Source organism: Aphanomyces invadans, assembly GCF_000520115.1.
Source record: "Aphanomyces invadans strain NJM9701 unplaced genomic scaffold supercont1.52, whole genome shotgun sequence".
Taxonomy (NCBI): domain Eukaryota; phylum Oomycota; class Saprolegniomycetes; order Saprolegniales; family Verrucalvaceae; genus Aphanomyces; species Aphanomyces invadans.
In genome coordinates this window covers 272,637-286,395 of record NW_008580197.1, presented here as the reverse complement: position 1 = coordinate 286,395, position 13,759 = coordinate 272,637, and the positions used below count along the sequence as shown (strand labels likewise).

General features: G+C 54.4%; 3 protein-coding genes across 5 annotated transcripts; 2 read left to right on the top strand and 1 right to left on the bottom strand.

Annotated features, from left to right (window-relative positions):
• Window positions 1–1,129: 1,129 nt before the first annotated feature.
• On the top strand, window positions 1,130–1,757 carry H310_13527 (D-tyrosyl-tRNA(Tyr) deacylase; the record flags this gene model as incomplete). Its single annotated transcript, XM_008881076.1, has 4 exons — window positions 1,130–1,279; window positions 1,339–1,477; window positions 1,542–1,660; window positions 1,707–1,757. The coding sequence occupies 4 exons, from the start codon at window positions 1,130–1,132 to the stop codon at window positions 1,755–1,757; spliced, it is 459 nt and encodes a 152-aa protein (XP_008879298.1).
• Window positions 1,758–1,777: 20 nt separating this feature from the next.
• On the bottom strand, window positions 1,778–4,294 carry H310_13526 (hypothetical protein). 3 transcript variants are annotated; one of them, XM_008881075.1, is made up of 6 exons: window positions 3,400–4,294; window positions 3,154–3,354; window positions 2,744–3,042; window positions 2,533–2,697; window positions 2,222–2,425; window positions 1,778–2,170 (listed from the first exon to the last, which is right to left on the bottom strand). In XM_008881075.1, the coding sequence occupies exons 1-4, from the start codon at window positions 4,263–4,265 to the stop codon at window positions 2,594–2,596; spliced, it is 1,470 nt and encodes a 489-aa protein (XP_008879297.1). In that variant the 5' UTR covers window positions 4,266–4,294; the 3' UTR covers window positions 1,778–2,170; window positions 2,222–2,425; window positions 2,533–2,593. The 3 variants fall into 3 exon arrangements, with proteins under 3 accessions (XP_008879297.1, XP_008879296.1, XP_008879295.1); XM_008881073.1 differs by having other exon boundaries at window positions 1,911–2,170; window positions 2,742–3,042; XM_008881074.1 differs by having other exon boundaries at window positions 2,533–3,042.
• An 864-nt stretch (window positions 4,295–5,158) lies between these two features.
• H310_13525 (hypothetical protein) lies at window positions 5,159–11,993 on the top strand. The gene is made up of 24 exons (XM_008881072.1): window positions 5,159–5,430; window positions 5,479–5,683; window positions 5,740–6,077; window positions 6,146–6,253; window positions 6,311–6,543; window positions 6,588–6,850; window positions 6,907–7,029; window positions 7,073–7,192; window positions 7,243–7,370; window positions 7,421–7,569; window positions 7,637–7,855; window positions 7,918–8,022; window positions 8,076–8,311; window positions 8,375–8,569; window positions 8,619–8,691; window positions 8,746–9,283; window positions 9,379–9,503; window positions 9,558–9,733; window positions 9,788–10,321; window positions 10,378–10,610; window positions 10,657–10,865; window positions 10,918–11,074; window positions 11,117–11,488; window positions 11,540–11,993. The coding sequence occupies exons 1-24, from the start codon at window positions 5,202–5,204 to the stop codon at window positions 11,833–11,835; spliced, it is 5,364 nt and encodes a 1,787-aa protein (XP_008879294.1). The 5' UTR covers window positions 5,159–5,201; the 3' UTR covers window positions 11,836–11,993.
• The last annotated feature ends 1,766 nt before the right edge of the window (window positions 11,994–13,759 follow it).

Sequence of the window (13,759 nt, the reverse complement as noted above, 5' to 3'; positions counted from 1 at the left end):
TCCCTCGCACGTTTGGGAACCCACCGTTTCGTTCAAGGCGAAAACCACATCAACCATTGCCTGGCCCGTTTGTCTTGTGCTCCGGAAGACATTCCTCCGTCACATTGCCCGATTAAGTACGTGGTCAACCCACCCTCTTTATGTCAGGAATGTGTCTGTGGGTCGCAGACCCTGTTTTTTTGCAATCGTGTTTTTTTGGTTTTAATATAAAACCCGATTATCTGAGGTCGAACAAAATCGGGTTTTATTCGGAAAATCGGGTTTTAATTGAGAGGTGGGCAATTAATTGGAAGTTTCCATGGCACTTGTGATCATGTCCGACATCGTTGTGAGGCGAACTCCTTCCATTACCAGATGCTGTCCAAGGGACCGAAGGCCGTGTTGCAGTACTGGCAGACTGATGGATGTCACTGGGGAGATTTGCAAATCGTCGTGATCCTTCACTTTAGTATGGCGACGACTAGTGCAGCGCCCGAGCGAAACATCTAAACGATGGGCTTCATCCATTCCAAGTTGAGGAACTTCCTGAGCGCCAAGACTGTTGAGAAGCTCGTGCTCATCAAGAGCAAAATGAGTGCGTTCTACACTTGTCCGAGCGACAACTACACCAGCGAGAGTAATTCCGGACATGCCAGCCTCGACTAAAATTACCCGGAATAAAGCCATGGTTTTAATTCCCTGGAATCGGTTTTTAATGATTCAACGTTAAACCCGATTTGTCAGGCGAAAAAAATTGGGTTTTTACCACCCCAGGTTCACACGCACATGAAAATTTTGGCTTTGTGGAGATGCGCTGACAATTGCTTTGATCTGACCATGCCCTACGTCGTAAAAGAGAGATTGCCGTGTGGTGTCAGTGCATAAATGTTGCAAATTCAACCTCGTCGGCTGTATTGTACTGTAGCAATTGCACTTGGAGGTATACCCTTCATGGGAAACAATTCCAAGTCTTGATGTATTTTTTATTTAATATTAATCGCGATAAACTGAAGATGTCATATAATTATTTCGCGCACTGTGCCAACCGGAGGAGAAACTTCTGATACTTGAGACCTGTCGTTTTGAATATTATTCATTTGCAAAGGTTTTGTAATCGGCATCGTCTTTTCAACACGAAAGGCGGCACGACATGAAGGTGGTCGTGCAGCGCGTAACAAGCGGGTGCGTCCGAGTGGAGGAGCAGGTCGTAGGCTCGATCGGCAGGGGGTTAGTGTGCCTTGTTGGCATTGGTCGGGATGACACAGAAGACGACGCTGAATGGTGCTGCCGGAGAATTCTGGTGAGATCGTCACACGACCTCCTCTGCTTGAAAACCTCGCGATGTCCACGACGTTGTAGAACTCTCGGTTGTGGCCCAACGAAGAAGGAAAACCTTGGACGACATCGGCGCTCCAAAACAATTTCCAGGTGTTGCTCGTGAGTCAGTTCACACTCCATGGATACCTCGCCGGCAACAAACCAGACTTCCACCTCGCCAGTACGCCACGATGAGCCCCTTTCTCATGTAGCAAAGCAATCAGCATACTGACAGATGCAAAAAGTGTCTCCAGAGCCAGCAAAAGCCTTGTTCGACAACTTCGTGACACGGATGCGTGCTGCCCATCCAAGCCCCGAGAAGATTCAGGAAGGCGTGTTTGGAGCGTACATGGAAGTCTCTATCGTACGTTGCATGGCGACAAGAGTGTTGTGTGAAAGATGTCAACTAGGTTGGCGATGGCCCAGTGACTCTGACCTTGGATTCCAAACTGCGCAAGTAGCATGGACCGAGCGATTTCTCCCTGGGATAATATTGTACCTCCCGCACGAACATGGCGAGGCCGAGTTAATCGTTCGTTTGCTGCCACTGCAGTGCGCTATTGGCAATCGAAAGCGCTTGCATGTGATATGTCCAAACACGTACGACTGACGGTTCAAGTAACAACTTCATGGGACGACCACGCCAAGCGCGTTGTCCGCGCCAAGGGGCGGTCGTGGATGCTGACGAAAAGCTACTTTAATCCTGCACACACTCGCACAACACACAAGAATTCTGAGCCGTGTACAAGGCGCACCGTTGAAAACAAACGACAGTGGGTGGCCATCTAGACGTCAATTTCACGTACAGCGTCGTGCGACCGCCTCGTCCATGACGATGTCATCGGTGGTCCACTTGCACAAATACGACGTCCTCCTACGATTGCAACCATGTCGAAATCGGATCAGGGATGATGCTCTTGCATACCATGCAAGTGCACTGAAAATTCACCATGCACGGAATCGACGGTTCATCCCAGACCGCCTTTTCACGATCGAGCCACGTGTCGAGTTGGTTGGCCGTGTACAAGTCGCCCAGGCCTTTTCGAGTCAGCCCAATGCCGTCCGAATCAAATTGCTCCATGAGCCATGCAAACGATCGCGTCGAGAGCGGCAACCCGTCCTCGTACACCTACCAACTATCAATCCAACCACGATATTCACGAAAGAGCTCCAGCATCCCAACACAGGCTGAAAACATCGATGGACAAACTGTACACTCACGGTCGTCATCCGTACCGTCATGAACCGTTCCAAGTCTTGCAAACTCAACCGATCGTCCACGTCCGCATCCAGCATGTCAAACATTCGGTCCATGCGATTTCGTGTTGGCGATTCCAATGTCGACCACCGTACTGGCTTGAGCGCCATGACGTACTCGCCCGGTTCCACCGACAACACAATCTACCCATGACCGTATGGACAAACATCCCATCCAGAAGACGCACACTGCAAGATCGTGCACGAATTCCTTGCTTTGTGGAGGTAGCCTTGACGGGGGTCAAGTGGTTCGAAGGCGACACGTGCAAGATGGATATCCCCGCGTCATGGACGTGCTGGTCGTACGTCGCGCTCACCATGACGGTGCATGGAGACGGAATACTCCATGCAAACATGGCTGCCGACGCACTTGTGCATGCCGTGGCGTCGACAACAAAACACCGTCGAACGACTTGTTGTGGACGCGACAGCTGAGGAAAACACCACCACGCGCGCAGTGCACTCGGAATATCCTGAAGGGCAACCGTCCTACGCAAATTTCGTTCGAGTCACAGTCAAATCATGGTCGCCGATGCAGCTCTTGGTCAGGAACACTGGGGACGGGGGATGATTCCACTGGCAAGAGACATGTGTCCGTACGTGATGATGTCTGAACGGAGCGCTTGGTCGGCGGGGTAGCTTCGAATCGTTAGACCAGTCGAGGGGTTGGCATTCACAAGTAGGCCATGCCGACTACCGCTGGATGCTGAAACAGTCACACCGACCAAATGGCCTTGTCGAAGCAAGTTGGCCACGGCGGCGATTGTCGTGGCACGAGCTCCAACGGCACAGACGTCCACACTGCTGCGAGTTTAATGCAAGAGGATGGACCCATATTCGGAGTACCTTGGATAGCCAAAAATGTCTTCGAGGAGCTGAAGTGCAGACACTTGAAACATTGGCACATACCCGCCATAGAGTTTCGCCAGTGCTTTGTGGAGTAACAATGGCCAAAGATGCCCCGAGATGCACTTCATCAAGACAGGGCCGCCGGTCTGACCAAAGCACGGCACATATCCGTCCACCGTCACCCGCACCGGTTTGCCATCGTGATGTAAGCACACAACATAGCGATGGTCGTGGCCGTTGACGCCATTTGTTTGAGAAAACAAGGCCGTTAGAAAGCTGGGCCGACTGCCGATGAACTGTAACGCGCTTCTTGTGTCAGCGGATACCAAAGTGGGATCGCCGCCGCAGAGAGTGGAGGTGGGTATCGTGGGTGATCGAGGAAAGATGGTCCATGAAGAAGGGTACAGAGACGAGAGGTGCGTCCATGTCAAGGTAGGTACAAGTCGTTTCGTAGCCGGAGCGCCCCCGAGTTCGCCAAGGCATGTTGGAGTCGGTGGAAACGTCGGATCGTGAAAGAATGCGTCAATACAGGCATCGTCGGTGGCAGTCCCTGCTTGATCAAGAGCAGAGTCATCAAGACTATCCACTGCCGCTTCTTCGATTCGACGGACGTAGTAGTTGACGCATACTGCACACCGTTCCGCCGGATGCACTCGTACAATCGCCGTCGTAACTCTTGCATACGGTCGCAGCGATCCGCGGAACACAAGCGAGTCTTCGCGGACCACCACCAAATTGGACGATCCCGCAAAGTCCAGGTCGACTTCGTACGCGTGCGCAGTTGTGTTCTCGATGGTGTAGTCCAACCGCCACGGGAGCTCGGTCAGCTTTGTCACGCACACGATGCCATCCGTGATGTCCATCGTTGTTGGATCGCGCTGACGGAATTGAACCAAACCGATTCTAGGATGGGATTACGTGAAAACAATTGGGAATTTTTTCAAGTATTTCGGCCGAATTTTCAAACTTCACTTCTCGCTCGGCCAGCTGTCGTTGGAGCATTGCATCACGATAGTCATGTAGGCAGCGGCGGGAGCGGCGAAGGTGCAGCTCTAGATGTTGCAACGAATCGTGCGAGCGAATATGGCCGCAGCCGATCGCTCGGAAGAGATCCAGCCCGACGACTGCAGGAGTTTATCAAGCTGTTCAACTTTTTAGCACGGCATCGTCGAACCCGAGTGGATCCCCTCGGCCAGGGATGGTCCAGCAGTTCTCATACCACGGAACCCCATCGACAAGTCGTAGTAATTCAAGCCATTTCCGAGTAACATTCGCGAGTTCTCAACGATGTCCCGGTGAACCGTCGGATTTGATGTCGTTTGTCGATACTCGGTTATGATGCATGGGAAAACGGGGTCATGCCCTTGCTTGCGGTCGCATTTGTGCAAAGCAATGCCAGTTGCGTGCACCTGCTCGCGAATGCTTCGCGTGTGGATTCGCGAGCAGGATACAACGGCATCCATCGCTGCCGACAACACGATGACATGGACTCTAGTCGAGTGCTCTTGTCGCATCAAACTATCCCCGTACAATGTGTCAACTTGGACTGGCATCGCGAGCTCAACGACATGACAAAGGGGGCAGAGTCAACACTGGCCTCGTGCGTGGAATCAATCGCGTGGCACGTGTCCACAACGCTGGCAGTTCTTTGATGAAAGCGACTCCGAGAAGCGGCGAGGGGGTGCATGACGGTGCTTTGTGGACTTTATAAGATTTGACGGGAAAACTGTAACGGCGCCACGTAACTGGCACAACCAAAAGGTCGCGGCGAGGGGGCATCACGGTTCACGTGAAGCAACATGCCAGGTAACGACGCTGACGGTGCAGCGACCGCGCCACGTGTCCTGGACGAGAACTTCTTCTACCCGCTCGAGGAATTATGCCGACCTCAACTCGAGGGGGAGCTGTCGCGCGACTTGGTGGCGTTTTCCGCCATGCGGGGCTTTGAAGCGAAGAAGCGCAACAATTTGCATTACCTGGACGACAGCACCATCCTCACGTCGGCGGGAAACACTGCTCAGCTCATAGGTTCGAACATCGTGGTCGGGTGTGAGGCCACTCACTGTCGCATCGTAGACGTGCCCACAATGAAAACCAAGTACGTGTTCGGACTGTGTGGTGGTGGCGTCGGAGCGATTGCAGTGCATCCGTCCAAGGGCTTTTTTGCTGTTGGCGACAAAGGCAGCAAACCAACCATTGCCATCTACGTCTACCCGTCGTTGAAGGTGTTTCGCGTGCTGCGTCATGGCACCGAGCGCGCCTACTGCAGTCTGCGCTTCAGGTAATCCGGTGTGGGGGATGCGATTCCGGCCACGCCGCTGATATGGACTCTCGTAGCAACGATGGCTCGAAACTCGCATCCGTCGGAGCGTCACCGGATTTCTTGTTGACCGTCTGGAATTGGCGCGATGAACAGACGATCTTGCGATGCAAAGCGTTTGGCCAAGAAGTTTTCAACGTGCAATTCGCTCCAAACGACGGAGGGTTCTTGACCACGAGCGGGACGGGGCACATTCGATTTTGGAAAATGGCGTCGACGTTCACGGGATTGAAATTACAAGGCGACATTGCCAAGTTTGGCAAGTCCGAGCTGAGCGACATCGAAGCGTTTTGCGTTCTCCCGGACAAGAAGGTGCTAAGCTCCACCGAACGCGGCGCGCTGTTGCTTTGGGACGGTGCGTGCATCAATTCTTCCAACGCTCTCGACCGCCACGGCGACTCTAAACGTTGCCGCCGTATGCAGGCAACTTTATCAAGTGCGAAATCGTCACGTACAATCGGCAACGCGCGCACAAGGGACCGATTCACGTCGTGCAGTACGAGCCCGAGTGGAATCAAATTCTCACCGCAGGTATGTCGCAATCAATCCGTGGCACCACTCATGGAAAGACCATCGCGCGCCACACAGGCAGCGATGGCATGATGAAGTGGTGGCATTTCCCCGAAATCGACCAAGCGGATGTCAAGGAAGACGACTCGGTCGCAGAAGTGATCCCCAAGGACGAGTTTTGCGTCACGGTCAAGAGTCCCCACCATGCGACGACAGTCGCAGACATTCGCGGGGTTATCCGCGGACACGACCATTACTTGATTCAAGATGGAAACGGCATGCTGCTTCGCTTGGACCTCGATACGAAACAAGTACGAACTTGGACGACCTGGACAAGGTCATGATATCTTGCCAGGTGACGCACTTGTTGGAAGGCCATGCCGGTGCGATCACGGGCTTGGCCACATCGCCCATCGAGCACATTGCTGCTACATGCGGCAGTGACGGCACCGTGCGCTGCTGGAATTACCTGGCGTCGGCGTGCATGTTCACCCAGCGGTTCAATGCACCGGCCACTGCGTTGACGTTTGCGCCAACGTCGCACGACCCGACCGGACGCACGGTCGCCGTGGCATTCCATGACGGTGTCGTTCGCGTTTTGGACTGCGGCCACTCGTCGTACGGCCACTTCTGCATGCGCGCGTGTTCGTCACCGATGGGACAATGACATGTAGCTGGCAACGGCTCCACGTGATCAAGCCGCACAGTCAACCGATTGCGTGCATGGCGTACTCTCCGAATGGCAAATACTTTGTCACGGCGAGCCAAGACCACACGCTCTTCATCTTTGCGTCGAGGTACTGCCGATTCGATTCGATCGTTGGGACTAGTTTACGTTAGCGCGTCCAAGTACGAGCCGGTCGGGTTCAAAACGTTTGCCGACAACGAATGCGTGCGCCACCTGTCGTGGCGTTGGGACTCGACCGCGCTCTTGGTGACGTGCGCAAACGGCGTGATCGGGTACTTCTGGCCACTAGCCATGTCGAACGGTATTCATGTGCGACGTGCAGGGAGATCGACATGCCAACCGTCAGTGACACCGAGCGCGCCACGTACGAATTGGAGTTGCCGACCAAGACATTCGTGTTTCGCCGCGTGCGCAAGTTGAACACGGAGGAACTCGTCGCGTTGGCGTCAGGTACACGTGCAAGCTCTGTCCCTGCCCTGTTGACGCGCGATGCCGCCTAGATTCGTCGGTGGATGCAGTCAAGCCGACAAGTTACAACCCCACGCCAGTGTCGACCGCGATCTCGTTTGGCGAAGTCGAAGTGGGCCTGGGATTGAGTCCACCAGTGCTCGCGGCCATGTACTGCTGCTCGTCTGTCAACTGTTTCCTCGTACGTGCGACTGGCCATCGCGGTGGCCTGTCTTGAACCTGTTTTCGACTCATGGCGCACGACGTAGGTCAGCGTGGGTGGCATCCATGCAGGGGCACTCTACAAATGCGACTGGAGCTCGCCGTTTCCGCTCGGTGCCTATCCCGACGACGCGCTCGGCGCTGCTCAAACGTTGACGTTGTCGCACTCGAAAAAGTACGTGCTTGCTGGCAACGTGAACGGCAAAGTGCACCTCCGATCGCGGGCTCTGCCGTATGGAGCGCTCACATGGGAGCTTCACGACCAAGTACGGATATCCCATTCTTGATGGCTGGTCAGTCACGTGTCGCCTAATTCGAGTCCCCCCAGGGCACAAATGGCACGGCGTGCGTCGCCATGTCGTTCGATGACAATGTCGTGCTGTCGGGCGGGTCTGACGGACAACTTTCGATTGTTCGCGTCCATCCGGCCAAGGTAAGACAAGGGCCACGTGGCCCTGTTTGCAACCAAGCTAACTTGGGGACAAGCTCGATCTTGCGGCGGAACGATTGAGCCAACAGTTCGACTTTGTCCTGAGCGAGGCGAAGCGGACGTACCAAGTTGCGCATGACCGCATGGCAGCCCAGAACGACGTGCGCGCGGCAGATGAGCCTGTCGCGAGCGTTTACATGACGAATCCCGTGTATGTCGGTGCCAAAGCCTACGTAGCTTTCATGGAATCGTATCGTATCGTCGACCCGGAGACCCACCACGGCGTTGTCAGGTGCGGTGCAGCATGAGCTCGTCGACGACTCGAATGGTGTATGCATCGCGCTGGCATCGGTAGACTCTTGGAGGCGTGCGAACCAACGGCATTTCCCCGCATCACGGCGGTGTCGGTCGATCCGAACGCGCCGGACGACCGGCCACGTGTCAAAGAGGCCGCAGATATCACGCATAAAGAAGCGTATACAATCCAAGATGCCAAGCTCAAGCTTGAAGCCGACATCCGGGCCAACAGCGCCTTGGCCAAGAAAGCCAGGCAGGCCGCGCCATGATGCGTCAAGCGGCGTCACAGTGACAACTTGTAGAACGCGAGGCATCATCGCTGAGATGCGCGAACAGTTTGCCAAACTGCAAGAGCTGGACGCGCGCAATGAACCGGTACAGTCGGGTTCTGACCTGTAAGGCCATCGGTTGCTCACGCGCCGCCTGCAGCTAGCGCGTTTGGATGATCGGCAGTGGAATATTGACCCTGAATACTTGACGATGCTCATGGCGAATGGCGACAAACAGTGCGACGAAGTCCGCAAGGAAATGGCGTATGCGTACGAGCAAAGCGAGCTGCTGCTCCAGAAGATGCGCAACAAATACGTGGGCAACTTGGCCGTCGAGCTCATCACGTTGCATGGGTTTCAAAATGGGCTCCATGTCCAGTCGTTTCGGACGACTCGCATGGGCGACGAATTGCAGGAACGTCTGCGCGTGATCCACCTCGAGCTCCAGGAGCAAGCAAAGAACGCCAAACTCACGACGGAAAAGCAGACCGTGCTCGACTTTATTCACAAACCCAAGGCCGAAGTTGCCGACGACGATCCCATCGGGTTGTCGGAAGAACCGTCGAAGCTGCGCCGGCAGTCCATGGTGCGCGGCGACGTCCACGGGACGGCCGACGATGCAAAAGCATCGTCGCATCGATTCGACTATCGAAAAAAGATGCGAGCAGAGCGCAAGGCGAGAACGCTGGCTTGGGAGCGTACGCTTGCATGCCAGTGATTGCGCCATGACGTTCCATCATCGAACGTCATGCAGTGCGTGGTGGTTTTCAGCCCCTGATGGCGTCTGGATTAGACAAAAAGCCCAAGGAAGAAGCCGACGACCCGCGCGACGTGGCGGCGATTGCATTTGCGAGCACCCACATGGAAGACTACAAACTCAAAACGAGTGCGAATTACGTTGTTCCAGAAGATCAACGCGTACGTGGGCATGGCCGATCGTGAAAAATGACGTGCCATTTTGTTGCGGGGCAGGTCAACGCGATGAAAAAACGAAAGCAAATGGCTCTGCTCGAGGAAAAAATGTACGAGGTGGCGATGGCATTCAACGCCAAGCTGCTTGAGCTGCGCGACTTGAAGCTTCGTTTGATGGAGCAAATCCAGGACGACAACACAGCGATCAAGGCTCTGGACGCTGAATCTGCCGCCTTGTGAGTCGTGCAGCTCTGCCTTTCTTGATGAATGTCATCCGTCTTTGCTTTCAGGAGCACGGCCACCTCGTCTGACAACGTCCCCCACATGCCTCCACCGCTGCCCTTGTTTGAGCCACACATGGACCTCCGTGAATGGCCCGAGCAGCGCGAGTGTGTCTTGGATGCCCACATCGACGAGTACGAAAAGAAGGGGACAGTCACCGCTGCGCTGGCGCTACCGGCCGAATTCAGTCTTGGAGACAAGGCCCGGTCGACAAAAGCGTCGTCTCCACACGTCAGCGTGCACCCTGTTCTTGCTCTCCCTCCAGCGCCACCGCAGTACGAGCGGTCCCCACTGGAAGACGAGGAAACCCGCATCAAGTGCATGGAACTCCAGCGCCAACGCCGCGCGCTGAGTGCCAAGATTGTGCACGCCGTGCAAACGTTTGACGACGCCATCTATCGCTTGCGCCGGGAGAAGCTCAAGCTCGACATTGCGCTGAAAAAGGGCGAAATCAAGCTGATGACCCGGCTCGGCGAGCTCGTGCTGCTCGAGCAATTTGAAAGCAAAGAAAACCTACTCGTGTCGAAACTGGAAAAGTGCAAGTAAGTCGATGGATTCGACTCCAACCGCGTGCCAAGATTCAAAATCTTGCGTGTAGAACGGACAAGGCCCAAGTCGTGCGCGAGTTGACCGACTGCAGCGACCAGTTGGCGTCCAAGCGAAAAGACATGGAGGAGTGGCAGCGCAACGAAAGCACGGTCCAGGGCGAGTTTGTCTCGCTCGTCGGGCTCTCGCATCCGTGTTTTGGCGTGCTTCAAAAGATTTTCAAGAAGCGCTTGAAGCGGCAGAAGAAGCGGTCGAGCGAGGACGATGCTGACGACGAAGATGACGGTACGGCCGACGACCGTTCGTTGGGATGTAATGTGCACTCACGTAGAATCGGACGACGAGTACAACAGCAACGACGACGACGATGACGATGACAACGATTCGAACGAAGAAGAGATGTGCCCGACCGGATGCGACATGGCGCTGTACGAGAAGGTGCTGGCACTGCGGGAAAAGAAAGCGGACACCGACGACGCGATGAGCGACATCTCCAAGGCGATCGAGGACTTGAAGCGGTCCAACGATCGGCAAATCCAGGTCGGGCCTCGTCGTCGTCGTCGTCGTCGTCACCATGTCATGATCGTTGCAGAAACAACGTCAAATCGACAAGGAGCTGACGGCCACGGAGCAAGACATTCAAGCGTTTCAAACGGAAAAGCAAATGCGATTCAATGAATTGGACGTGATTGTCGCGCTGAGCAAACACCAGCTGCGTTGTTTGCAGCCCAAGGACGCCGCGACCGCGGGTACGATTTCAGCGTGTCGCACGTAGTCTCACAGACCTGTAGAAGCTGCTGGGACCGACCCAAACGCGCTATACCTTCCCGAAACAGTAGACAACGCGCTCGTGTTCAACCACAGCGTTGTGGACCGCCTTGCTCACCGCATTGTGACCCTCCAAGACGAAAACAAGTCGCTCCGTCAAGTGTTTAGGGACCTGCACAAGCAGCAAAGCCAATTGCTGCGTGACAAAACGCGCCAACACGAACTCATCGACGAAGTCAACGAAAAATGCAACCAACTGCAATTGCTCAAGTTTGGCCGCCTCATCGACATCGAGTTGTTGGACAAAGCGTGCGACACGGGCAACTTGAACGAGCTCAAGTCCAAGGTCCGCAGCAAGGAGCTGCATGGCGAAAAACAAATGACCGACGCCAAGGGTACAGTGTTTGCATAGTTATACAAGTCGACGTTGACGCTGGTGGTGGCAGGCGAACAGCAACGGCTCAAGATGGAGATTCTGAAAGCCACCGAAGAAAACACGCGCTTGCTCACGGAGATTGCCATGTTGAGCGAGCGCCAGTTTGGCCTCGAAAAAGAACTCAACCAGGCCGACGTGAACAACACGCTCGTCGACGACGGCGCCCAGTTGGAGAAGGAAATGCATGAGCGCAAGAAATTGGTTGAGCTCGTCAAGCTCCAGTCGCGGGAAATCGACGCGCTCAAGCAAGAAGTCCTCATGCTGCGCGGGAAAAAAGGACGCGTGCATGGCACAACGCACCATTAGTTATACGTACTTCTTTCGAGGAGTTGGCGCGCCGTGGTGCACTGAATATGCTCTTGGCATGCATGGATTCACCTGCACGTGGTCGCCAGGGAGCCGACTGCCTGCCGCCAACGTGCTAGGAGCAGATAATAATCCCATACGACCACTGCAATCTTCCAGTGTAGGCGGGAGTAGTGTCCGTCCAATAGACGATCGCTGGGGGCATGTCGTCGCTCGTTGCTGCACGGCATGCTCTTGAAAATGAGCAGATCGAAATCTTCCAGGTCGATCGCGGTGCGTTGCGGTTGCCCACTCCGTAAAACGGATTCGTTATTGCATAAACTGTGTCGCGCATTGAAGGCGTCGATGTACAGAACATGCTGCTCCTGACGGTTGATCATTTTGGCATGGATGGACTCTGTCCGTTGTGGACTAGCTTCACACTCGCCAGAAGTAGTCAGTCGCCTTGTCCCTGCATTCAGATGGAAAAATTCCCCACTCGTTGGCCAGGTTGCTACCCCATGCAATGCCAAAACAGAATCTCCATAGCAACCCATGATGTACCTGAGTAATAGCTGTTTTGAGCATTGCGAAGTATAGCATTTTACCACTTGGTGAAGTAGTTTTGTTGGTGAACTCGCCGTGGTAAGTCTGCTTTTTGCTTGGCCTGATGATATCCATTCACTCTCCTTCACTGTATACGGCCAACGAACGAGATTTCGTCAGACGGGAACGTTGTGTAGGAGGTATGGCAGCAACCGGAGTAGCTGGACTTCATGCCCCCCCATTCAAATTGTTCGACATGTCTACCTAACAAACGACGACAGGTCGTCCCAACTTGATCGAATGGATTCGGTTCACTTTGCGATTTCCGCTCCCCTAACATTGTAAACTGTGATTGCGACGATGGCCTGCTTAGGCGACCGCCACAACCTGCATTTCCTGCTTCGCAAGCGCTTAGCGTCTTGGTGGCAGCCGACAACGTGTGCAACTCGCCAGAGTAACATCCGAAAGTAAATGTCGCTTGAACCTGCAATCCCACCAGTTCACGCCCTAAACGAAGTCGTGGTGGTGGATCGTGGGGTCGGTGCGGCTTTGGTCGAGCTCGTCTGCTTTTGCGAAGACATCGAGTTGACCAAAATCAGCGCCGATGGAATTATCATAGCTTACCTGACAGGTTCAATCGCGTACTCGTTATCGGCGGGATGCAGTATTGCCCATCCATAATACCATGGCGTGCATTCCGTCTCCACGGCCACTTCACTTGCTCTTTGTTGTAGTATGCCGAGCATGCTGTTCACGCCCATTTGCCCACATACTGTACATACATTGTCGAGGTATAAAGTACCGTTCACTCAATCACGCATCAACGGCTTTCAGCGACAAGGCCGCGGTGAGACCTACGTTTGTGACGCGGACGTCAAAGGAAAACTTCTCCATCCGTTCACAATGTACACACCTCTGAGAGACCCAAGTGGCGGCACGCATCGGTCATGACACTCTGAGGCGACGCAGCACTACCACAGGTTAGAATTGCGATGCACTTCCATACATGTTCTTCGGTCAGGCCACCTTGAACACTGTTCAAAGCGACACCAGGAATATTCCGTCGTCTACAAAGGGAAATCCTCGTGCATGTCGATATTACACCGTCAATGTGTGGCAACAGCTCATCGCTAGAGAAAACGCACAAGTGCCACCACCGCAGCCTGGGTTCCTGCTTCGTCGTTCTCTGTGAGAGCAGCCGCCTTGCTGGCTTTACCTGTGCAATAAGTCTTTGCGGACTTTGGAATGACAGCACGGAAACCTCCATGTGTGTGCAGGCTTGTCGTACCAACTACCCCAAACTTGCCTGTGGTCATTTTCGAGCACGTATTCTATCCGCTAGGCCGCAGCCTTTTCGACAATGCATCGAAGAAGGTACGATGATCTGATTTTTGGTGAA